The 27,761-nt window shown below is 37.3% G+C and overlaps 1 protein-coding gene across 5 annotated transcripts in view; it reads right to left on the minus strand.

Annotated features, from left to right (window-relative positions):
• The window catches only part of slc8a1b (solute carrier family 8 member 1b), a 125,711-nt gene that overhangs the window by 21,088 nt on the left and 76,862 nt on the right, over positions 1 to 27,761 (minus strand). For 3 of the 5 annotated variants that reach the window (XM_017430388.3, XM_037973421.1, XM_017430379.3), the window contains exons 5-7: positions 19,694 to 19,812; positions 6,674 to 6,819; positions 3,116 to 3,215 (exon numbers count right to left, since the gene is read on the minus strand). In XM_017430388.3, coding sequence (XP_017285877.1) covers positions 3,116 to 3,215; positions 6,674 to 6,819; positions 19,694 to 19,812 — 365 coding nt within the window. Of the gene's footprint in view, positions 1 to 3,115; positions 3,216 to 6,673; positions 6,820 to 19,278; positions 19,389 to 19,693; positions 19,813 to 27,761 lie in introns of all 5 variants that reach the window. The other 2 variants (XM_037973423.1, XM_037973422.1) reach the window with 2 other exon arrangements.

Consider the following 27,761-nt stretch of genomic DNA (forward strand, 5'->3'; position numbering starts at 1 on the left):
ATTCCAAGAAAGCAAATGTCTGACTCTCCCAAATTAAGTAAACCTAAACATGAAACCCTTCAGTGCTTAAGCATAAACAACCCTTTTTTAGAATAAGAGTGTCTTGGATGTGTAGTAGTAAAAGCCAACGGTGACTAAATGTAACAACTTCCTGCATCTCCAGCTCAACGTTTACTGCAAAATATATATTAAAATTGGTACAATACCTAAAAAAATACTAATTATAGTTCAAATGGATAAATGAGCATCTCTGCTTCCATTTTTATTGCTCAGCAGGAGCTCAATTTTTCTCATCAGCTCTTTTAGCTCCCTCCTATTCTCTCTCCTCCTTCCCTGCTCTCCTGCGTCGTTTCACAGCTGGATGTAAACTGCCACTTTGATCTTCAAGCATCCAATCAGCTCTTATTCTCAGAAAGTGTGAATTTCCACAAGCCAATCAACTGCAAGTTCAAAAGATGAGGGGGAAAAAACTTTGTTTAGTTGTTGATCTTATTTGTCTTGCCAACTGCCTGTATGTGTGCTGTCCAAGGGCATAAAAATGAATGCCCTTGTACATTCAGTGTGTGAATACAGAATCGTACTGTACGTTACATGTGCTACAGAAACCAAGAGTGTCTCTCTCAAAAGCCTTTTGAGAGAGAACACACACACAGCACTCTGTTAGCGTAGAGCAGCTAATCCCAGATAAGAGAGCAAAGACAGGCTTTTCATTAATGGCATCAGCTCACCAACAAAGGCTGGCAAACTGAACCACAAACACACACAGACACACACCCACTGGGATAAAATCATCTGAAGACACTGAGTGTCTGAAGAGACCAAACACTGTTTCCACAAAAACTGTTTTAAAGACAGCTGAAGCTGAAGCTGATATTTTTATTCATGCAACATGGACAACATTTTTATTATTTTGTAGCACATTTACCAAAGTCACCTGTGTTCGGTTGCTCATTTCTGAATGGTTTTGTAGTTGCAGTTTATAAAGTCTGTATGTGTTTTCCATTTACATGGCTCTTATTATGGGTAAAAGGGACATTACAAATTTGCTTTAAACAAAGATCAGACTCAAACCACACAACACTTTGCTTACAAGAGCCTCAGAACTGATTCATGTCTTCACTTCCAGTTGCTTCATGTGCAAAAGCAAACTGAACGAAAATGGTTGCAAGACAAGCATAGACGTAGACTTTGCTACTAACTTAACTGAAACATATGCATGCTTATAAACTTTCCTTTTAATGTGCAACTTTATAAGAAATCAAAGAGATCCAGAGGTAAGAGGATTTAAAGTGTTATATTTGCTCTATGTAACACTAAAGATTCTCCAGTAAATCTAAAAAAATAAAATAAAAATGCTACTCCACAATGCTGTGAACATTTTTCTGCATTACTCGCTGACACTCCATTTCACTGGAAATTTCTGATTTGCTCCATGACTCCATTTAATACCTCCTTTTAATCACCTCTTTCTAATTAATAATTCATCTTCACAATATTTCACTCCATAAATTATATTTTAGTTTCCACATTGTACCTTTTTTTTCCCCTTTACACCATATCTGTCAATCATTGTCTAAACCATTCTCTGCTCCTCTTTTTTTCCATCTTTGTGTGACTACATCTCGTCTCTGAACAGATTTTGACACCGACGTGACAGCAGTCTTCTAGGATCAAAATCTTATTTTTGTCCCTGTGTGGATTTCAGGTCAGCCCAACATTAAGTTAAACAGCCAATGGAAAACAATAAAATTAGGACAAAGCAAAGAATTAGAGATATTTTTCTTTACACAAAAGGGAGTTTTGATCCAGGGATACACAAAAAAGGTTTTTGATATCATGAGCTGGACTTTGGAACTGTGATGTGTGGGTTACATGTGCTGGATGCCACGGTTTTCAGTTTGGCTCTCATGTTAACAGACTGGAGCAAACACATGGCTGCATGGCACGAGTATCAAGCCTTGTGCTGTCGAGACTTTTGGTGTGCCTCCAATTTTGATGCACAAAGCAAGGAAAGCATTTTTCTGCAAAATACACAATATAAACATTTTTAACTTCATAATAGCAACAAACTTCACCGTTTCATATGAAAGAAAACATGCAACACATGCTGGGATGATGGCACTGCAATAACAGTATGATCAGTATCAATATTGCAAAAAATGGCAAACAGGGGCCATTATATTCCTAATGCTATGCGTGCAAACATATTCAGCATAGTCAATGGACTTTTACTGCCCTTGATGTCAGCATTAAATTTACATGATAGTGTGGAAGATGCTAAAGCTCTCAAAAAGTGTAGCAAGTGTCATGATGACGAAGCAAAATGTGGAGGTGCAAATTATGTTTTCATTGCAATGTTCAACAAAAGTATCATAAGTGTGTTTTTCGATTCTGTGCGCAGCAGCACAGCAACAAAAAGGATGGCAAAATCTGTATACACGTGCAGCTTCAGTGCAACAGCTCCAGCAATGCACGCACAATGAAGATGTCACGCAGCTGATGTGAAGCCGGCGTAAAATTCTCCATCTTGGTGGCTTTTTTTCCCCTCTTGGCATTAAAAACTGAAGGGTCATATCTGCTGCATTCAGGTAGGAAGAGGTTTCACTACCAATGATTTTCAAGCCATAACATATGGCTATAAAAAAAAAAGTTTTCTGCCGATGAACATGTCTTCCCTAAAAGTATACAGTATATACAAACATCTTTATTCCTTTGTCTTTGAACCGTACACAGTTACTCCCAAAACTGCCATCAACATTATCTCCCATCTGGTCAGTGTCTGTCAGCCCAGACAATCCAAAAATCACTCCAGGAAAAAAAAAGTGACCAGCTCTTGCACATCTCCATGGAGTCATGAAATCACTCCATTTGATCACACAGAGGTTTTCTGATGTTTTGGGTCACATTGATCATTCACATGAACAGAACTAAGGACACCAGAGAATTCAGCAATCATAAACTTGCAGCTGTTCACATTAAAAATGGAAATTAAATGTCACACACTGCTTCATAAAACCGCTTTGAAAGTCTTTAGTTAACGTTCTGAACTGGATGAGGAGCTCTGATTCCATAAACACACACACATAAAACACACAGCATTCTCCTTTAGTCTTACCTGCGCTGACGGTGATGGCTTCTATGAACTGGTCTCTCCAGCTGTTGGTTCCTACCAACAGAGCCAGGTTGGTCTTCTTTATGAGCTTGTCCACTGTGTTCTGCCAAAAGGTGAAGAAAACAAACACAAAAAACCCCTCAGAATTTAAATTAGTACAAAACACAGTTTTGACTCATTTCCCTACATTTTCTAGGTGACACTGTTGATGACAGTGTCACAAAGACCAGCTTGTTTTCTGTCAGAGCCTTGAAACCACTAAGTGAGAACAAGGAACAATCAACACTTTGGAAATGAGAAAGAAAGTGCTGAAGAGGGAAATTGGCTACAGTCTAAAGCAAAACAAATCGTTTTCAGCGCTATAATAAAAACAAAGACTTACTGATCTAGTAAGAGTGGAAGCTTGGTAACAGTTTTGATTTCCAAATTTATGAATGACTGAATCAGTTTTTTTAAACCTTATTTTGTTTAAGCCTTATGTTCTTTTAAACTACCCCCCAACCCCCCCCACACACACACCTTTTTTAGCCATTTTTTCGTAATTCTAACACGTTTTTAGCTACCTTTCCAGATCTACTTATAGCTACTGTACTAAAATAAAAGTACCAAGCTCTCATTTTCCTGATCCAGATGTCTTATTTTCTTCTACTATGTGCCATTCTTCTATAGCCATCACTGGCACAATAAGTTATATTTTTTGTTTTTAGTTCGTTTTACATAAAACTATCGGCTACAATGTTTAATGATGTAAAGCAGCACAGTAGCACAAAAAATACACAAGTTTTCAGAATCTCCAAGTTAATAAATGAACAATTTTTGACTCCTATAAATTATGATACATTGAGCAACAATAAACTAGTAGATAGGCTACACTCCTCGTTTTTTCATTTTTTGAAGCCTTTTTTTAATTTCCTTTATTCTTTAAAGAGGAATGAACTATGATACAGGAATTACACAAAACTGCTTGCATGCACACATCGTACTCGCATCCCTAATCAGTGGAGCACTGGGGATTGTGTTCTTTTCTGTGCACTTCAGAGAGAGAGAAAAGTGGAATGCTAATTGTGCTGAATGGAGCTTAGGGATGTAAATCGTGCCTCTCTGCTGCTGTGGACTCAGATTCACAACCAGCTTTATTCTGTCTATGGAATGTAGAGTGCTTGTTTGAGCACAATTAACTAAGTTTTTTGCATACAGTCTTATTCTGTGATGCTGTATGTTTGCATGGGTTTCTTTCAGGTTTTATGTAACTGAACTGGTAAAAAACAAACATCTGTATCTGGATAAATGTGCCTTTGCAGAAATGCAGACGTGAAATTCTTGCTGTCAGCGCGAATAGTACTGCAGCTTTCTGTCACCTGTATGTGGCGCTACAAACACCAATATTAGCTAACCAAAAACAAACAAAAAAAAAAGACAAACACTTGATGCGGGTACACATTAAAGGCGACCTATTATGCAAAATTCACTTTTTGCACGTTTTGGTACTTCCATTTGGGTATCTACTGCTTCTAGAAACAATCCAAATACACACCAAAAAACAATAACACCCAGCTGATTTTTGACAATAAGTAAATGTTTTCTGGTGTCTACAAAACGACCTGTTTCAAAAACCTCTGGACTGCTGTGTCACAATCCGTTACCTAGCAACCCCAAGCCGAGCCCAGCCCCTCACCGAGCAACCCAAGTGAAGCTCCACCCACTTCATTACAAGAAGACTAACTTTGGTTCTGCTGGTTTAACCGCTGCACAATGTCTGCTGCAAATGGAAAATGCAATAAAGAACACGTACTGCCGCTGTTCCGACCTGCAACCAGTCAGGTTTTGGACCCACTTACTGCCGCTCTCCTACTTGACAAATGTCGGTTAGGATCTGCTAAGTGCCCCTGTCCCAAAGTCAGAATTCTCAATTTGAATTAATAACGATGCGTCAGATCCGCAGTGTTTATTCCTTCAGTGAGTTTTTATGTTCTTGAATATAGCACGTTAGTGGGGTGTCGGGTGAAGGGAGTGGCCAACAGCAGCTTATGTGCATAATAGTGACGTAGCCCTAAAACTGCTCATTCTGAAATGAGCTCAAAAAAGGCGGAACTGATCAGGTGAAATCTCAATATCTGAGAATGATTTTACGTATTAAATTTATTGAACATGTTTTGTACAGTCCACAGACCTATCCTGACTTGTTCAGGGAAGCAAAATAGGTCTCAAAAGGTTATAGTTGTAGCCTCGTCTCGACTCGGAAACTACGTTTTAGTAAGCTCGAACAGTATTTTTTTGAAAATGGTTCACTGCCAATGCATTTTCATGTAGACAGGCAAACCGCAACCTTTAAAAACTGATGTTATAGCCCCATGTCTAATCTAACCTACAACCCAATGGTTTCCTCTTGTTGTGTATTACATTTTGCACCAAGCATGCAAGCTTTATGCTTATTCTCCACAGTTTCTTGTTTTTGGAATAACTTTGTGGCAGTATTTGTGTTATATACAGGCGACAATAGAATTTTGGGTAATTTTTTGTGTTTTTATGTGGATAAAGAAATGGTGGTGTGGTTTTAGAAGAGACAAGATTGTTTTGGAAAAAAAACACTTTCCATGTTAAGTCGAAAAAAAAAAATCACTTTCAGGTCAGAGAAAAAATATTTTCACGGAAACAACTTTTTGTACAACTTGTATTTTGTATTGCATTTTTCTTGTGCTATTCTTTCTTTCACAACAAGCACTGCTATCAGTCACTAAAATAGTTTTTCCTTTTATCTAACATTTTTTTTTCCTTTTCAAATTAGACTTGCTCGTTTCAGATCTGTTCTTTTCCTTTTTTTATCATCTACTGTCAAACACAATAACACTCCACTGTCTTCCGATGGGCAGCGCTTCAGATAACTATAGGCTCCAGTTCCACACAGACACTTACAAAAGTATAATTTCATGCACTGAAGCCTTTGACAAAGTATAGTATCCTGTCAAGTGGCAAGCTCTTACTGGGGTTATTAATTGCTCGTCTCAAGTAAGAACGTAGGAGGAGCAACGACAAAAAAAAAAAAGAAAAAAAACATGCATTAGTACACACAAAATGTAACATGGATGGTAATTACATCTAAGCCAGTCTTAAGAGTGAGTGGGAGAAGAGCAGCGAGGAAACTGTCCACAGATGTTATGCAACTATGTATCAGATTTGTGATTGCACAAAACGATGGTTTTGTGCTGAATTTTTGGGCAAGTACTCTATTTGAATGCAGGAAAAAACAAAACAAAAAACTCTTATTAAAAGGTTGGTTCTGAGAACGATGTGGTTTTCATACTGACACCATTTACATAACTTGGTGGAGCAGAAGCCAGATTGGGAAGATGGGGAGTAAGGGATCATTGCTTTGAGCTCCTTTTTTAGTCTGTCCTACCCAGTTAGAATGCTTGGTCTTCATAGTGGAAATGATTCATTATCCCTGTATTGTGCTCCCCACAAAACTCCCCATTTATTGAATAAACCTTATATGCTAAAACGACTACGCAGTAAGCTCAGTCAAATGGCAAACCTGATTCATACAACACCAGTGTCCCTTACCTTGAACTCGTATGATTCCTCAATAATGACCTCCAGTTTGACATGATCACCCAACATGGGACGGCCCATTTCTGCTATGCGTCGCTCCTCCTCATCCTTTCCTGTCAGTGGCTCTTCCTCCTCTCCTTCTTCCTTCTGCTTTTCCTCTAGAATGATCACAGGGATGCCATAGTTAGTACAAAATGAGGTGTTGGTCATGTTGGGATTAAGAATTTGTAACCTTCAAAAGATTCAGTTCCAAAAAAATATATAAGCAGCAGTGGTTTTGAGTTTCTCAGAAAGTTTTTGTTTTAAAAGTTATTTAATCCAGTAGCATTGAGCTCCTCTAAGATACATTCCTATGCAATATGTTGCTTCATGCCTCTGAGGAATTAGAAACTGCACATTGATTCATTAAAGTCCCATCCAGACCCAACTATTTTGCAAAACTGATGTCAAGATTTGACTGGTTTTAACCCATATTAGAAGCTTTACAGTCTAGTTGTTTTATTCACTTTACAAAAAGAATAATGCATCTTTTGTTTTATTAACCTTGGTGCTCTGTCTCTCACACCAGTCCCATTTCCCCGTCGTTTCCTTGCCTTTATGTTCTCTGCAGCGAATCTCAATTACTGACAGAGCCATAACTCGGCACTAGGATCAAAAGGCTGAAGGAGCAGAGAGAATGACTGGAATCAAATGTTCCATAGGGGTACAGTTATCCAGGCTATTGCCCTCAGTTATTGTGCAGAGCATTGTGAAGCTACATGAACTCTGGTCATTTTGTTCCTCTTAGTTGAGTTCCTGCATGGAGTATATAAGCGCAATCGCACAGGCATACAAATTAAGGCCAGGAACACTTGTGTCAAATTTGTCCTCCCATCACTGAATGCAGTGTGTTCAGCTCTTTATATGTTCACAAGTACAAACAAAACCTGCATCTGTAACTACAATTTCTCCTTGCAGCTTACATGTCTCTACATTGTTGTCTTATAAACAGGCTACATTTATTCTTTCTTTGCATTTTAGGTTTACCGCATTAATCCTTTTTAAGGGTAATTAAAGCTATTAACCTGTTGTTGGCTCAATGATCACTTCTACTGGATATTAAACAGTATATTAGCCCACAAGAAAGGAGGCAATAGTTGAAAACAAAGGCAAACCATCAGAGCCATTTCAGGGGTTTGTGAGAAAGCTATGATCTATAAAATTAATTCAGGACCTTGTGCAGTGCCTTCACTAACCTCCCCACTATAAAAAATAACTGGATTATCTGTGGGTGAGAATGGAAACCGAAGCAGATAACCTTCCAGAGAATTTACGATGAATGAGCAGGAGGGCATCCCAGCAATTATTGTTTTTTATGCTTTTCTGCTGACCTGCTTGTTGATATTTTGTCAAATGTTGTAAAGATGCTACCACAGAAAATGCATCAAGAAGCATCCCCCAACACTTGTGTACTCAATGTTCTGTAAAGAAATCACTGGTATCAGTGCAAAGTTTTGAAGCACATCTTAGATAATTCAGACAGACATGTTTCTGGATTCAGTTTTCTGTATTAAATTGTACAAGAACGTGTTTGCAGCAGTCAGTTCTAAAGTACAACAATTGCAACATATTCAGTGTGTATGAAGTTCCCTTTGTTCTGCTATCCCATCTGTTCATTCATGTTTTTACATTGGCATTTTGTGCCTTTAATCACGGCCCTTTTTATGCACCCCCTCTGCACTGGTGTCACACATTAATAAAATACAATCGCTTGTAGGGACAACAATAGAGGCTTTTGCAAAAAGAGTAATATTATTCATAAATTAAACAGGCTCTGGTAGACTTGAAATTTTTTTAATGTTACTAGATGGATATTGAGAGCCAGCCCAACACACTGAAGTTGAACTGCCGGCCGAATAATTTTAAAACCTGCTTTCAAACCACTCATGCAGCTCCTAATGCAAAATTACATTAGGGAAAATTAGTCTGTTCAACCATCTGCCCTGTACCAAAAGGAGCTGGAGCTGATAATTATTGTGACTTCTGCCATTTGATCCAGTGCTGAAAGCCAACTATGACTCTGAAATCAGCAGTCAGCTGTTAGTTGGAGCTGGTGGGATTTTTATCCAGTGAGACATGAACTTAAATAACCTCTAACTCGTGGCTGTGTGATATCTGCTAAATGGCTCCGTTTGGGGACAAAAAAACCGTTTTGTTTAAAAGCACAACTTCTGAAAGTTTCTGTCTGACATCTGGATAGTTTTATCTGAAAGTCACTTCAAATGTGACCTTTACATTGAATCCACTTGGTAACAATTCATTCCACATGCCCCTCCAGGTTCTCTTAATTATTTTGAACTTACAATGATGAGCATGCACAAAACGCACACGTTGTTAGAGATCGTAATGGTGATTTAATGAACTCAATTACCAGCCTACACCAAACCTCAGGTGTGATGAAGATGACCTGACAGTATCCTTTTTGGCTGCACTCAGTCTCCATGTTTGTGTAAGTGTAAATGGTCCCGACAGAGGCTGAATGTTGCAGGGAAAGATGCTGCCTCCTGTCAAAGTTACTGTCTGTCCCATTCATCAACTGGGTGTCTTCCCTCCGCTGCAATTCTCTGTTCCTTTGCAGCTGAATCTAATTAAATACAAGTATATGTGCAACAAAACCAAAGCAGAAACAAAAGCTATTGCTCAAATGTCTGAATCCACATGAAATTTTGGGTTAAAGGTTATTAAAAATGTCTTTGAAAAAGGGTTAGACTCCGTGTCCTGCATCTTTAAATCATCTGACGTAAAAGATGACAGGGGCAATACCTTTTTAATATCTGCATTTCGTTATGCAACCATCCTTAATCCTTGTTTTTCTGCTCTGTCACCTTATCCTCTTTGTTTCTGCATCATGCACTTAAAACCTTCGTTTTTTTGTATTTATTTCTCCCTCTTACTGAATTTGTTTTATTTAAAATGGGCTTCAGCTGACAACACACCAGCCAAGACTATATTACTTATTGTGTTAGGAGCATCCAGGATATCACAGTCAAACGAGTGCTGGTATTATTGTCAACAAATGAGTCCATTTGGGGATAATTGGGAGCATCTCTTGCGCTGCCATCCCTGCTGCAGCTTTTAAAAATAAAGCACAGAATGTTATTTTTAAAGGATGTACTTAGCCTGGTACCACTGAAATAAAGATTATACATTTTACTTAGTTTTCATGTCGACTGATCCTGAATGAAACAGAATAGGTATCAGTTTGATCTTTAAATCTCTCAGTCTTTAGAAAATGTAACATTTGTCCAGGACTTTTTTCTTCAATACACCTTCTGTCTGACCTGTAAACATTAAGCTGTTTGTAGTTACAGGGTTTGGTCTGCAGGGTTCAAAATATATACATGTTTCTTTTATTTATGATTAATTTAAAAAAGGTAAATGTACTGCTACTAAACCTACCTAGGTTTGTTAAGTCCAAGTCTCTTATTTTTCCACCAGAGGTGCAAAAAATATTTTTATATTCATATTTTTTCATGAAATTTTCAGCTTCAAGTTTCACCTCTGGTCTGTGGCTTTTCTTCCTCCTTTTTGCTGTATTCGTCTTCATTAGTCTGGTACATCAACAGCAGTGGTGCCCATTCCTGGTCCTGTAGGGCCACTATCCTGCATATTTTTGATGTTTCCCTGCTCTTCAGCAGACCTTCAAGTGCTGCAGAAGCTGTTAATCGCCTATTCATTCAAATCAGGTGTGTTGAAGCAGAGAAACAACTAAACTATGCAGGATAGAGGCCCTCGAGGACCAGGATTGGACACCACTGATCTACTGCATCATCTCTACTTTTTTCTGTTCGCTGGTGATGTTTGAGTCCTTGCCTCTTTGAATCCATTTTAGTATTTTAATTATTGCCCTCTATTTTAAATCACCTCAGCTGCTTTTTGTTTGTTTCTGGAATTGGAATGGAATTGATTCTGGGTTCAACATATTTTGTAGTTGTACAATATCACAGCATTTGGGACTTAGCCTATTAGGTTTATTTTTTTGTAACCTGTGTTTCAGGCACACTAGATCAAATTAAAAGTTAATTAAAAAATGAAGGAAAAAAGAAAATCAGTATTTTGGCCAGAAATGTTAAATTTTTGAAAGACTAGAAAAACTGAATCAAATGGCAAGATGTGATTGCTAGTCAATGTTTCCAACTGTCTGGATTAAAAAAAAAATTGAACTTTAATTTTGCCTTCTATAGAGTTCAAAAAATATGAAGAGTAGAAGGTATAGTGCATGGTATACCTCTTTTTGTCTTTGGGTTTCATGGAGTCTGTAGTTCAACAGAAGTGATGGAATATGACAGTAAGAGGAGGGAAGAGGAGAATGGACTGAAAGACACTTGCAGGTGGAGGGGGAAAAAAGGTTGAGAAGGTATGAGAAAATGGGTATGTTAAGAGGAAGAAGTATTTAAGTTCTGAAGTGTGGAAAGTTATTATATCCAGTTCACACAATCAGTGCAATGAATAGTCTTAATGATGCTTAATGACCAGTACATGGCTCCAAAGCTAACAGTGAGAATTACTCCTCATGACTGTCTATTACAGGGAGGGATGTGAATGAATAAACCTGGTGGCGTGCTCATTTCTAATTTACCAGAATGATCAGCTGGCAAACGGGTTCATAGAAAAGATGCTAAACTGAGAATTACAGCCATCAATTCTCATTTTGTGCAGACGTTTGAAATCACTTTTAAATTACTGTATACTTTGCTTCCCTCGACACATTTGTTTTATTACTATTCATGAATCTTTGATCAAACGGAGAGAAAAACAAAAGTTAAAAATATTTATCTGAGAATGATTAGGATCTGGACTGAAAGGAGTGAAAAAGCAGCCAGAATGTAAAGGAAAAAAAACATCTTTAACTTAGGAATCCAACTTCAAAAGATGACCAAACGTCTCTATTGGAGCATAATGCTAAGAAATAAAAAAAATACGGATGTGCCATTAGGTATTTTAACAGTTGTATGCCGTAACTGTAGATTTGTGATATAGTTGACTTTAATCATGCTTTCCCTCTTTTCAGTGATTAGTAATTACAGTTTGACATTCAAGAATTGAAATTATGGAAGATAATTTCATTTTCATTTGGGGTTGGTTGATTTGCTCCCTCTCCTCTGTCAGTTTCAGATAATTAGCTTCTAGCAAAATCAATGTTGCTTGTCTACAAAGTAATGTAAACATGTTGATGTAAATGATATTAAATTTACATATTTTAATTTATTTATGTTTTTACATTAAAATAATTTAGTGAGCCATTATATCTTTTGAAATTGGTCACCTCGACAGTACAGGATTTCAGTGAACCTTTTTAAAAAGATACACGGACCAAAAGCACACAACCAAAAGACGAGTGGCTCTAAGCCAAAACCATAACTGGATTTTGACTTAAAACAAGTAATGGAGCATTGAGTTAACCCATGTTGCTGCTAACCAAACAATTTATCTATAGTTCTGGGTGTAGGCATTTTCTTCCAAGAAGCACGCTGTTACAAGTAAATCTGCTTCAATGACTCATTGTCTCCTTAATGTAAACCATAATTAGTTTAACTTATATTGATCCAACTTTAATTTCAAAAACCTCAAAGCTTGATTACATTGGTTTAGAACTTAATCAGCATCATTTATCTGTGTTGAACAGTTTAAATATATAAAAAAGTACTTAACACCATGTAAAAAATTACAGCAAACAGTTGCATTACTGTCCGGATATAATAAATCAATGGTAATGCGGGTGTTACAATTAACTGTACATGGCTGCTATAAAGACAATTTCATTTACTTCGTTTTGTGTTTTGTTCTAATCATTTTAGAGCAAATTACACTAATAAAAATAACTCAAAACATCTGTCTAATGTTGTATATGCTATTATAGTCTACATCTAATAGTCTGTCCATGTTAATGATCAAAGCCAATGGGAGAAAAGCTGAACACCACACACGTCTTGATTCTCTAATTAGTTTTTGTTGTTTTGACATCAGCTCATATCTGCTGGGATTAATAATAATGTGTTCAATTGCATAGTTGCATACAGATACCAATGCAAACACCCAGTCAGATTTACATGGCTTTAAAATGTTTTTTTTAGTTATTTATGTTACAACTCTAGAAAGTTTCTTAAATTAAACCATAACTTTTACAAGCCCAACAAGATTATACCCACAAAATGTGCCTTCAGTTTTGAATGGAATTGTTTTGTTGCTGGGATTAGCTTTTTTTTTGGTACTCAGTTTGACTTTAAAAACAAAGGCTGGCATGCATAGGACAGTAGGATGGCAGAGGATGACGATGCCACCATTAAAATATTTCTCACACATACTCACACATATGAAAGTGCATTTATCTGATTTGTGGCAATGTGCGTTTAACTCTGGGTTTCCTGTTCGCACCCTGGCATGACTGGCAGTGTGTGTTGGGGTGTTGGAACATGGGGTCACCACTGTGCAGGGTTCATGGGTTTTCAGCCTCAATCTAACGCTACAATATTATCCCACACAGACGACTGACAGATGCTTATATTCTCTTTTGCCTCCTGCTGTCCTGAGGCTCATCAAGACCCAGACCAAAAATCTGAATTTTATCTGAAAACCTGAAAAATATTCTGTACCAATGCTAGATCACTTCACAGCTTCACAAACCACCCAGAGGTGGAAACAAGTTCATATCTGCTTCATGAAAGTTCATAAAAAACACTTCAAATAAAACTGCTACAAATTGAAGACGAGCTAATTTATGAAAAGGCAAATTAAAACTGAGTTTTTAAATTAATTTCAACCTTTGAGAAAGCTTTAATAAGAAAATGCTTCAGCGTGACCTTACGGACTACTTTACTGCACTCCAAAAAAATGAAATCAAACCATGATGCTGTCAATACTTTAAGAGAAAATAAAGTTTTAGTTCTGAAGATACAAGGCCTCCTAAAAGAACCACCCACCCAAGGCTTTATCTTTTCAAGCAGAGATTACTTGTGCTTTATTCTGTGCAAAACTCTGCCAGATGATTATTGCCTTGTGAAAAAGAAATCAAAGCAAAATTGCAAAGAACTTAATGTCTTTTATTATTGACGGGATGATAATAGTAAAAGATTCAGGGAGTCTGTAGAAATTTCAGCAGAAAGGCCAAATCAGAAACTGCTGTTAGATGATGGATTCTTGTGATCTTTGGCAAGAAAGTTTCTGATTCAGTGTTTGTCGAGAGCTGAATGTGATAAATAATTTCACATGGGTACATGTTCACATCACTCTCAAAGTTTACCGCTCCATCAAAAACGTAAACTAATTTTTGCATAGAAACACTTCTCTGGGTAGGAAATCATTCAACATGTGCTCTCCGTGTTCTGATGAGTCTATGCTTCTGAAAACAAGGATCATCATCATCAAGGTTTATTTCAGGACCTTAACCTGAACTATTAACATTAAAGTAGCTCTAGAGCTGCATAGAAAACATGATGCATTTTGAAGAAAATAATCCACAATCTGCTTAAGATCTGAAGTCTTTTACTGAGCAAAAACCTGACGCTTTAGTATCATCACTTCCCCAAAAAAACTGTTTAAAAGACAGCAGAGTAAACTACTGTTTTGTTGTGTTGTAATCCTGAATGCTACATTTGTTTATATGTTTTGAACACAATGACAATAAGAAACTTAAATGTCATTGCACTTGGGTTGAAACTTCTAAGCAATTTTACTAGTTAAAGAGTGTTGCATAAAAAAAATGACGCCCATCATTAAAGGTGAATAGAGTTTTTACTTATGTCTGTGGGAGTTGTGCACATGTGTTAGTTTGTCATGTTGGCAATATATCTCAAACCCTGGACAGATTTTAATAAAACTTTCAATAAGTAATCTACAACTCATTGTTTGGAATCAACCCAATTCAAGATGGCTGCCACAGCTAACTGACCTTAGCCAACAGAAAATCGCTTTAACCTCATCAGATTTACAGACGATGACTTGAGGTTTGATGTGGCAGTAGCTGACAGTCATTAACATACTCTGAGCAAACAGATCATGTCACATCTCAGAATATCACCTGAGATCACAATATTTTTAACTTTTGACTAAATTGGCTATAACTTCATCTTTTCTCAACATATGATCTTAGTTTAAAACTCTGGCATGAAAGGGAGCAAATGATATTTATTCTTTTAAAGAATGCTAGTTTTTTTTATTTGGAAAAAGGACTGGGGATTATTGTCACAGGACCAGGTGAGACTTAAAAACAGGTCAAGTTAATTTTTTTGTGAAGGAACATTGCTAATTACATCACTGCACTGACCTATTATTGGATATAAATGGGACATCAACTTTTAAAAAGCTAGTTTTAAAGAAGCACTAAGCATGATTACTAAAAATACTGAAGACCATATTTTAGTTTGATTATAAAAAGGCACTAATCATCAGTTTTTTGTATGGCTGCTCTGGTAAAAGCCTTGTTACTGATTTTTGTTTCTGTAAATTCAAATTGGTACAAAAACAATCCAAAGTTAGAAAACTCACATGTTACTTTCCACAATGCTTTAACTCCAAAATTTAGTGCAACAAATATCTGAGGCACTGCTTGGTTATTGTGCAACAGTTTATTTTTGATTTTAGAAGCACCTTAATAATAGAGCTTGTGGTTTGAAAACAAAAATACCACACTAGATTGCAAAAAGAAAAGCTGATCCTGCTTTTAATTGTACAACCCTGTTAAAAAACAAACAAACAAAAAAACAACCTCATTTTACAGAATGTATATCTTAAGGCACAATTATACACTAATTAACATCAGAGTAAATGTGGCTGTTTTGGTCGGTTTTCAGCTGCTGACTCTGGTGCTGGATGCTTAAAAGCTTTTTTTTACCCTCCCCTCCAAATACTCTGTCAGACTGTGCCAAATTGCATTCAAAAAAATCAATTTTACATTTAGAAGTCTCCTGATGGCGCTTTCCAAGTGAGAGGAGTTAATTTATGACAACTGCCTCTCTGATCACTAATCGGGAACTGGGGACAGAAAAGCCTGGAATCATGTATTTTTTACCAATTCATCTCCCTCGGCTATAAAACGAAAATGTCCATTATTAACTAAACTGATCCAGGAGAGAACTACATATAATACAGCTTGTTACCACAGAGAGAAAGTGGGCCATCATGTTATTGGCTTATACTTTTATAAAAAATAATTTTTTTTTTTTAATTTTTTTAAATTGGATACTGCAAAATTTGCGTATTTGATAAAAAATGGTATCTTCTTCAGTCAATTATGCTCCCCATTAAAAAACTAGTTTCAAAGCAAAAGGATTTTGTTATCATTTATCTTAATAAGTTTGCTACTAGGTTGTGATACTTCAGCCGCCTGATGGAAAATGTTTTTTTCCAAAATAAAAAGAACAATGTTGCCTCAAGCAAACTCCACTTTGGCCTTAAAAATGCTGCAACTCAAATGTACTCTTTTCACAGGATGCTAAGTTTGCACCTGGACCGTGCGTAGGCACAGTAAGTTTTGCTTTTTGGACTCCAAGTAGATGGGGGTCATACAAAACTTACTGCTGTGAAAGTATATACAGCTCACAAATATGGCATACAGGCCTTTTTGATTAAACATGCCTTTACCTTTGTAGCTGGAGCAAATTCTATACAAAAACAAGCTGCATCTGCACTCTGTGGCTATACTGAAGCCCATGTAAACTAAATAAAGAAAGATGTTTCTCTTACTAAACAGAAGTCTCATCTCTATAACTCGAATTTGATAGTTTCTCAACTTCACTACTTTCTCAGTTTCGAAGTCAACAAAATCACGGTAAACTCAGCACCGAGTTAGTTTTGTTTAAGATAAATGGGCAACACAGACTCTTCCTCTCAATACGTAGCAGCAGAGGCTGCAGGAAGGTGGGCAACACTGCTTTAGGGACATGCCACATGGTCCTACTGCCTGGTCCTTGCCACACAATTTAATATGGTGGGGACATTTCCAGTTTAATTTCAAAAGACTAAGTCACGAGACAGATTCTTTTGGGGTTTGCAAAAGTTGTCAATCTTTTGATCTGTGAACACATGCCTATAAATAAATCTGACACAAACAAACAAATATTAAATATGATACTACCTCACTAGTCAACCATAAATTTTCCCAGTGATTATCTTGTACGCTAAAATAATTAGAACTTTTCAAATGGCACGTGTTCTGAAACTTTAGGCTTAAATGCTCCCATGAAAATTTACTTTTGAAAAAGTATTCCGACTAGTGGAATAAAATTAACGCCAACATTTTTTTTTTCATATTTTAATTTTATGCACTTGAAAAAAGACATGTTGGCTTAGAACTGAAAGGAATTAAAGTCAAGTGTTTCACCATTTAAAAAAAAAAAAACAAACTAAAAACCCATTAACATTTTCTTCTTAGAGATCAACTTACATAAGGACAGGTTAAAAAAAAAAAAGCAGCACACCATGATAAGTGTGTGTAATACCACACGCACGCACAGACAGGCAGAAATGAGCCAAGGCCATAAAAATCCATGCAGGGCTCATTTAGCCCAGAGAACCACCACATCAGTTCATAAAACACACTCATTAAATACACCCAAAGCGACCTCGGCCTGTAGTCTGTGTGCGTCTGTCTGTGTCCCGGAGGTGTGTTTGATCCCCTCACTGTGATAATGTAAAATCCAGCCTTTGTCTTTGATCACTACAACCACTGCTGATGGCTGGTAAACACACTCTGCCATTTACACACTGATAGCACCACTGCGTGCGAGGTGTGCTTGTGAGTTTAATGAGTTTATAAAGAGCTGAGTTGAGTTTAACGGCATAAGTCTTTTTAGAGAGCAACCTGATCAGAACCGTCCTGACTCAAACACGCTGTTGATTTGTGGATCACTCAGTGATATTACCAATTCAGCTAAGGATAATTGTTTTTTTGACAAACAAAAACATTAAGAGGAAAATCTACTTAAACAATGGGAAACTAATGCAATTGAAAAAGCCAAATTTAAATTAAAAAACCCCATCTTTCCTTGAATAAATTCATATCGCCCTTCACCTTTAAAGCCAGAGTTTTAAATTAAGATCATCTTATGTTGAAAGAAACGAGTTAGAGTTTTGATCATGCAATATTACAGAATCACAAATCAGAGCATACTTTTATAATTTAGCAATTTTTCTAGTTTTATCCTCTGATTTGTCTTTATCCACCGACACTCGCTGTAACAATTTATGTGCATCTTAACGGTGTCAATTTATCACTGTTAAGAAAAACCAAACAAACCAGATTTAGTGACATGTCTTCACTAAGTGCAGCGGAATTGTCATGTAGTAAATGTGTTTGATCACATTCTGATTTATTCGACTACTGTGAATGAAAACATGCCACTAAATCTTATTTTTCCACGACGATCCTTTCAGTCTCAAAAGATTAGCTACCAATAAATGTAATTCACATGACAGTCAAACCTCAAGAGAAAATGCTCCTAGATAGACCTCTGAATGTTCTTTTTAATCCCAATAATCTATAATTCCACCTATGTGAGCACTTTGAAGGAAGCTGTGACATTTTCAAACTACAGCAGAAAACAGATTTAAACGTTTGAATGGATGACAGAGGAAAAAAAACAGTGAGGGAAAAGAAGAAAAGAGCAGACAGGTGTGATTCCTGTACTTAACCCTGTGAAAAAGCAAAGGAGGAAAGTAAAAGGAAAGCACAAAGAAGCAAGAACAGCATCACTTCAGAGTTCTGTGAAATTCCCAGATCAACAGGCCTGTTAATTTGGGATTTAAATTCTGTGTGAATGCAAATAACTACATTTTCTCACTAAGAGAAACAAGATGTAAGTTTAACTGCTGCTTTGATTTTGTTTTGTGCTCTTGCCTGGGATATTTTAGTGGAAATAAATGCCACATCTTGTTTTCCGTCTCCATTTCTTATGATTTGTGTGAACTGTTCACAGAGTTGGCAAACAATACTGTGATGTACCACCTACAAGGATGACAAAAAGCAGTTAAAAGCATAAACAACCTATTTTTCCCTCGATTTTTCTGTTGAGTAAATTCTTGTTGATTAGTGTTTGTTTTGGAACTTTTTCACCACCAAGACACTTCTTTATTCAACCACTATTTTTAAAATTGTAATAAAAATAATAATAAAAAAAATGGAGAAATTGCATTTTCTGCTAAAATGCAAGGTAAATGCTGAGTGTTGAATGACTGCTGAAAAAGCTGAAACTGAGTTAAAACTAAAAACAGCCAAACGCTAGCTAAGATCAGCAAAACATTAGCTGAAAGTAGTAATAGCCTAGCTTTTTCAACAAAGCATGTCATGGACATTTCAATAATACTTTGGGAACTTGTGTCAGCTTATGAGAAAATGCAAAGTTTGTCTAATTTAGTGGCATGCAGGAGAAATTTGACATAGTTTAAAATCATTTTAAAGCTATGAGTTGTGCGGTACTTAAATATTTGTTTTTTATTTTGTTGTAAAATGTTCCTGGAAATCTTTTCCTGACCATGTAATTGTGAGAATTATTGCATAATACAAACAAAAGTACTGTAACTTAGCTCTGGGAATGCCCTAATGACTGATAAAATGCATTCTTAGAGCTGATTGGCAGTCACACCTGTCTGTTCCTTTTTCTTGCGTATCCACAGGGGGGGTTCAAGCACAACGTAGAAAAAGGTTTGCTTATTGTACTCCTCCCGGTCTAAGATCTTAATGGTTATGGTCTTCCTGTATGAGACAACACACATACACACAAACACAGAGGGAGGTGGTAAATGCATGCATGGAAAACAAATGGCATGGCAAGGTATATAAACAAAACACACAAATGATAACTGGAGTGGTGGATGTGGTGTGATGAGATGACCCGCAGCCAGCTGCATGTTCACTGTCAGAGATCATCAGAAGGACAGGAAAAGGTCCATAAAAAGGAACATTTAAAGCCAAATCACCTCCTTGGGTTCAGAACATGCAGCCACTGCAGTGTGGCGGACACTCCGGGGCTTTAAGGGGTCAACATTCAAAAGGCTCACCCTCTTCCTGACCTTTGGTGTCATTACTCTCGACCAGGTGAGGCTCCCCAATCTCAATGTAGAAGGTTTTGTTCTTCTCGTATTCCTCGTCGTCAATTATTTTCACCTTGATGGTTTTACTGAGGAAGGAGCAAGGGAGGGAGGAAAACAAGAAAAGGGAAGAGAAGACAGAACAGTGAGGAAAGAACACACTGGAAACTGGAAAAAAAAAAAGTTGGAAAAAAAGCAACATTTCCCACAAGCACATGTCAGGAGGCTGTTTTGCATTTTAAAGTTTTTATATTTCCACCTCTGATGTCTGTTCCAGCTTTGATGTTATCAAAGCAGCTCACGTCAGGACGACAAGATTGATCTGATAAACTTGTTTCTTTGCCAGCCTGCAGCCTGATCAAGACTCAATTTGGTCTTTTCAAAAAAAATGGGGCTTATACGATTGAATTAATGCTGAAGATGAAATGAAATGTGGCAGTGGCTGCTGAGTTCTTCAAAAGTTTTATTTTTTAATTTTTTGGTATTTTGTAAGTAAACAATCAAAAGTCATGATGGAGATTTTGTTTTACAAATCAATTAGATGTCTACATTCTGCAGATGACTCAATGTTTTTCAGTCTTTCAGAATCAACATCAATCAACCGTGACAAAATCACTGAAATGTGACCGTAACTAATTATCTTGTTATAAGTGAATGTTATGCTGGAAAATGATTTTTGGCAGTCATATGGATGATACTGCAAGATCTTCCACCCACCTCAACATTCACAGTTAGCAAAAGCATGTTTGGCCCAAATATGGCCCACGCTGGCAGATATCCCTGGCACACATTTAGCCTTGAATAATGATAATACAGGGTGACTGTGGAGCCGAAACTGAGCCACCAGTTTAATAAGACCTCAATCTACATTTCTTTGACCTCTGAGCCAAGCAGGACCCTAATGACACTAGATGCAGCTGCAAAGAAACTGATTCAGATCATGTCTGCTATCAGACCAGGTGCCAAACCCTCCTAAATGGCATTTGTCTACACCCCTATTACAAAAACTACTCAATTAGCTATAGAATTATTACAAAGCGCCAGGAACGTTGTCTGGGTCTCCAAATTAACCAAATCCTAGACAGATTTAACATCTATGTAATGTTCCAGAGTTAACCTAATTCTTGAAGACACTAATTGGCATCTTATAGGACTCAAAGAATCCACTGCCAGCATCCTGGTGTCAGACATTACCAGACATCCCTAGGCATCCTTTTGTTCATCCTGATTGCTTAGAACTTTAAGGTTAATATGATCCCGATAATGTTGTGACTGACTGATGCATTTTCTCTTGCAGAGTCAATTAAATTTCTAACAGAGGTCTTTTCTTGCCCTAATGCTTGTCGATATTTTGAGTTGTCAAATTGGCTGACTTCTCACAAGGTTTACAAGAAGACTCAAAGGATGATTTTATCCAGTCCATTTGAAAATCAAGACATTTGCAAAGGGAAATCGTAGCCTCTGAAGTTGAGCAAAACAGCACACAGGCAAGTTTGAGATATTAGAAGGAGAAACTGTTCAAGTGATTTGAGCACGAAGAGCAATAACAGAGGTTAAGTGAGAGATGTCTGCTGCTGCAATCAACACCTTCAATAAGTTTTCAACAAGATACAGTGGATATCGGCACTGAATTGGGTTTTAGGCCAGGAAAAAAATGGACCAGAATCTGAACACAAGGATGTGTCTGCTACATCTAAAACAAGCACCATACTGAGCACAATAATCTCTCAAAACCTTTTTTCTTCATACAGCTGGAAAACTAAAATCAATACTTGCACTTACTTTCATCCATCACACAAAGACGTGCACCAGGATATCTACACAAGACACAAAAAAACCCATGTGCTGCCGTTGCTTTGTCTTTTCGACATTTGAATTATAATTACAAGACAGCCTGCCTGTGAATTGTAACAGAATTCCATCAGAGTGGAGAAATGAAAATTCATTTCTCACAGGCAGTTTTCACCAATAAACCAATGCATTTACAAGAAGGGATTGTTTAAACAAATGACGGTGTACAGACGGTGTGTATGATTGAGAAAATTTATTGCTGCAGTTGGTCTGGGTCACACTTGGCAGGACATTTCATATTCCAGGTCACGAGGCTATGGAGCAGGACGCGGTTCATGCAGTGAGTCTGTGTGTGGATGAGCGCCTGTAGACATTTGTGTTTATCTTGTGTTTTCAGTCTGGAACAAAACCCTTATTCTGATCCAAATCCACTACAGGCAATAACAAAGACACACAAGAGAAAACTCCTAATCTGGCCTAGAGGGCGGGAAACGGGAACACACACACGTTATATAAGCTTTATTTGATCATATTTCTGCGGCCTGTGTTGAAAAGCCCTTGAATAGCATTGTGTTAACATCATTACATTTGAATCTATGATGTAAGAGTGGTATATACTGCCAAGCTCTGCAAGCAAAAAAACGCACACAGACAGCTGTCCTAAGCAAAGAGACTGAATTACAAGTCAACAGAAGTATTCAAAATCCCCTAAAGCTTAATGTTCTCCAAAAAGGAATAGCTCAGTTCTTTTTAACTAGTTTTTTTTAACCACTTTATTTTTAAGAAATGGTTTAATTCTGACCTAACGGATCAGTTAACAGCTAGCTAAAACCAAAGGGGATTGCTGCCAACAACTTCAGTCTTAATATTGATGTGATTCATGCAAACACTATTTTTTTTAGATTTTATAAACCTTTCCAATGCAATTAATCTTACATTATATGTCTGTTTATGGGTAGAATTCGAAAATTGCAGGTAGCTGTAGCACTTCCAGAAATATATTTATGTCAGAATAACTAATAATTGATGGTGATATGAAAGTAAAAAAAATAAAAAATCTCATGTGTGAACTGCTATCAAAGTTTTCAGACAGGACTTGTTAAGACAACCGCAATCAACTGTGTTGAACTAACCAGTAGCTCAGCAATAATTCTTTCTTAAAACCAGCCTGCCAACGGAGCCATTTAAAACATGTAATTTACTTGCTCAAAATCTTTTCACAGAACCCTACTTCAAAAGACCTGAACTATCCCTTTAAGGGTAAACCTGGTCATTTAAGAGAAAAACAGCCTAAAAGCAACACGTTTCAAATTAAACGAGTTCTGACTGAAGCTACACTGCTGTGATCTAATAAATGAAAGGTTAGCCTACTCATTACAGAGATAAAGCGGTTTAGCTGTGTCCCATAACAGCAGACTGCAAACAGATTTCACCTTCTGCTGCAGAGAATCCCATGACCACCAGGCTGATGCTGACATACACCAGCTGAAAATAAAATGGCTGTTTATCACTCCTCTGCCTCAAGGTGGAGCCTTCGAGCACCTAACCTGACAGCTGATGGGCTGGAAATGCTTAGATCTTTCCATTCCTCTATAAAATAACAGCTACATCTATATTTACTCCCACATTTCAACAACAATTCAGTGCAGCTTTCATGCATCCATGTTAAAAAAAAAAAAAAAAAAAGAGCCAATTCGCAGCGATAATGTCAGGATATTTTTGGCATCTTCTTAGCCATTATAGACGGGACAGATTTGCAAGGGATTGAGAGCACAAAGTTCTGAAAATAATACCAATCACAGAGGGACCCAAAGCAACAGCAGTCCCATGTGAGCAGGAATTTAGGCTGCATTTGCCTTAAAAAGGAAAGTTTCAATCCAATCAGCCAGAGAACAAATGTTTGTGTGATTAACCTGATTTGTCGGCAGCCGTGTGAGAAATTTTATTAATTCAGAGGCCGTGTTAAATGAGATTGAATCATTTTTCTCTGACCTCGCGGTGAGTCATTCAATTCTGAGTTAAATCTTCAGATTTAAAACCGCAAATGCATATTTCTGCAAAGAGTGGTTGGGCTTTTCTCGTAGACTCAGTATGGAAAAAACTGCTCAGGTGACCAATTTGCCAGGAAATGAGCACATTTACACACATACCTCGACGAAACCCTCATATTCTGACTGTGCATCAGCACAGAAGGAATTCATCCATAATGGACTGGATTTATCATCTTTGTCTGCCCCCTGATCTCCTCGCCGTCTCACACATGAACACACGCTCTAAATAAAAACGAACAGACACGCAAGCACAACCCACCACATAACATGCAGCCTGCCCTATTGCTATGGTGACACTTTGCGTAACCAACATGAGCAGAAAGAGATCGTTTGCAAAGCAGATATGTGCATTTGTGTGGGTTTGTACTGACATGTTTAAGAAAAAGGACATGTATACACCTCACAGATTTGTATCCTTCAGTGTGTGCAATAATGTGTGTGATGGATAAGGCACAATATTATACACCGTTTTAAGCTGCGTCTTTGATCACGTTACAATTGACTAATAAAAAAATAATGAGATTAATATAAATTAATTAAAGTGACACATTAAATGTAAAGTGTATATTCTTTCAGAACATTTCTTCACTAAATTTCTACACTTGGGGCACCCCTTACTCCTTTTCCTGGATGACCTCACACAGAAAACATCCTGAGTTGTCAAAACCATCATCTCTCTCAGGGCTTCAAACACACGTTTGTCCTCACAAGCATAGGAATACACAAAGCACTCAGGCAGAGGTGGTATCACACTTGCATGGCAGCATTCACAAATTTTTCACACTAGCGTGGTTTCAAACAGACGCAAACACACAAAAGGAATTCCGACTGCAGGAAATCAAACATGCGCGCACACACACAACCCCTACACACACTAATCACTCCAGGGACCACAGTGTGTGTACATCTGTCTTTCTGCAGAGATGTCCTCCATCTGACTTTGCTAAAAAGCATTAAAAAAATAAAAAAAAAACAAAACAAGTGAGCATCTGAGCAGCTGTGACAGCTCTCCACTCCAGTGCTTCTCCATTACACACATCTCCTCGTTCGTTCCCTCCGTGTCATCTTTTGTTTCTGTCACTGATCTTTTATGCATACGACTGAGGTCAGTGTTTAGTAAACATTTCACAGAAGCCCTTACATGGGGAAAGCGACTAAAAAAAATATCTAGAACAATGGATAGAACAACAACGACAACAAAAAATGACAGTCACAAAAAGAACAAATTTATGTTTGTTAGCAGGTGATTAGATTGTGCCAAACCTCCCTGCATCTGTTGGTCACTTCCAGTTTTTTTTAGGTTGACCACATTTGTTCAACTTTAGTTTTTTCATCATGGTTTTCTACACTCAAATCCTCAAAATGAATCGAATCTGCAGGCTCTTTGCTGTGGCATTTCTGCAAATCGGACACCAATATCTTTGCTGTAATGCTGCGAAACAAAACTGCTAGTTCTCTTACAAGAGCAGATTACATAATTAGGGTCAGATTGAATGAATGCTCCCATTCATGGTTAATTATCCATGTTGTACAGGTTAAACTGTTACAGTCAGTGAGCCTCATGTAAAAAGCGTGAACCACCATCACAAAGGGTTTGTGCTCAGGCAGTTAACATGTACACGTTGATATGCATACAAATGACCTTGCTGTGGGAACTTGTGGGCCGAGCCACAAAGTCACGAGCGGTTAAATTGTTTGAACCAGTCCCAGTTCCATCAGTGAAGCTTTTCAAGGCTGTTTGCAGAGGCTTTAACAATAAGTCTGTTCCATTTATTGTGTTACATCTATAAACAAAATTAATCATGTAAAAAAAATAAAAATAAAAACATCCTTTGATCCCATGAATGATGGTTTGTCCCATTTGTGCCATTTTTTAATTTTGTGTACAAACAAACTGGATCCAATAGTCAGAGTGTGTCTCAGCTGCATAACATACATGACACTAACAAAGCACTGCCTTGCTGAACACACAAACAAAAGCACACAGGAAGTTGTACAGCCCAACAGATGGCAGTCAGGGTTACTCCCACTCCTCAGCAACCTGCCTTAGCGACGTATTTGGATCGGAAAATTCAAGTTTGGGAATCACCACCAAGTTTGAGAGGGGAAAGTCTCCTGCTGTGTGCGCACACACGTCTAGTTTGTGTGTGTGTTTGTGGGGTTGCATCTGGAGGAAGTAGTGGACACATGACAGTGATGAAATAAGCCTGCTTGCGTTATAAACATTTTCATAGCTACAGTCAACATATAAGCTCATTCCTTTATATTTACAGTTTGCATGTATATTGCTTGTTCCATTTTTCCGAAGGGTTTGGACTTGTTTGTCCATGTGAGAAAACTGGCCTTTGAGAAAGAGCTCGTTTGTGAGACTGCTGGTGAGTTGGTTTCACAAAGTTCATGTGTATGCATACTGCATGTACGTATGATGCTCCTGTGTGATATTGTGACGTTTCTTTGCTCAGCTCATCTATAAAAATTCACAAAGTTTGAACAATTGCTAATTAAATTTAAAAGCAAAATTGTTTGAGAGCTATAGCTTTGCTTAAAAGAGAACCAAACATGCGTTTCTCATTCAGCAGTGTTTTATGAGACAACGATTATGGTGTTGACCACTGTTGGAAACCACAACAATAGGTTAACAACACTAAGCCAGACAGCCACTAATAAGATCCAGCTTGCTCACTAATAGGCCAACACAGTCTTTACTTCAGGGGAGAAAAAGGACAAAAAGGGGCACAACATTTGTGACAAGGCTGCCGTTGGAGCTACACAAACTATCAGTTTCTCCTTTTATTGTTGCTCTCTTTTTCAGTGCAACTAATACATTTTAAAGAAAACAAGTCTTTAGGTTTTCTGTGGCTTGCCATTTCCAAGGAAAAACCTAGGTTTCACAAAGATTAACCACTATCAGTTCATTTAACACTTTAAACACACACTAACTTGCTTTAGTTTATGTAATGCGTATAGAACATTAAAGTAGAACTGCAGATAAGTATTGTTACTTCTCTTTGATCTCAGTTTCATGAATAAAATCTTACGATTATACTTTGCTCTTGGCAAGCATTATGATAAGTTAATATACCACAAAAGTGGTGGAAAAAGTAAAAGAAACACTTAACTGATTAAACAAGCATCTGTAAATCTTACAGTGCAAAAAAGCATTAAGTGTACTTAATTTAAAATGTATCCTAATCAATTGAAGAAAAAAAAATACTCTAAAGTTGCTACAGGATTAAATTAATGATATTGCTTAGATTTTTTTATAGTGTTATTTGTAGAAAAATAAGGGACATAAGAACATTGTAAATTGCACACCAAAAGGAGTGAAATAAACTGTAAATAAAATTAAAGAATGTGGAAGCTCTGTCATTTTAATAACTTGTAAACAAAATTTATTTCTAAATACTAAACAAGTCAACTGTCTGGACACATTCGCTGTAGGAACAAAAGGTAAATCCCCTGAGCTGTCTTAGCCTCCTTTCATAAACTTTTATACCTTTCTCAACTTGATCAAAAGTTTGGCAAGAAAAACTTGACTTGTCTCTGTTTGCTTCAACTTTATCAGGCCGGCACTAAACAGGACTGCAAAATAGATATTTATAGTAGTGGTCGCTTTTATTGGACAGCAATGTACGATACAGCCGACAAAGACAAACAGCAGCCACTTTCCATTTTTATCTAATCAGTGAGTGTTTGAGTTTAACAGTTTATGCTCTTGTGTTTGTTCAGATCTTCCTGCGTGTCATTTCAACTTTCTTCCATCTCGGAGTTCCTCTCATCTTCTCACCGATATTCCCCACATCGCATCTGGCCATCGAGCTCTCCCCCATCATTCCTAGCACCAATGTGTCTCGTTAACCAAATAAGGAGTTTGGAAAATCCGTGGGACTCCTTGCACACACGGCTTTACACAGGAAATGTCTTTGGGGAGCTTGTAAATCTGATTCAATAAAAACAAAAAAACACAAACAAGTGCGTGTATGTGTGTAGTCATGTACGAATAAAAAAAAAAAAAAACTTAGTTACTTTGTGGTGACTTGCCTCCCTTATTGGGACATAAAACTAACAGCCATTATATACATCACTGCATTTAGGGGAGAAACCTGGTGTACTTTTAGGGTAGGAGTTTGGCAAGTAGTTTTGGTTAAAATGAAGTCCTCTGAGGTGATGGAAACTGTATGCAACACTGAGGCCAT

Source organism: Kryptolebias marmoratus, linkage group LG22 (genome assembly GCF_001649575.2).
Source record: "Kryptolebias marmoratus isolate JLee-2015 linkage group LG22, ASM164957v2, whole genome shotgun sequence".
Classification (NCBI taxonomy): Eukaryota; Metazoa; Chordata; class Actinopteri; order Cyprinodontiformes; family Rivulidae; genus Kryptolebias; species Kryptolebias marmoratus.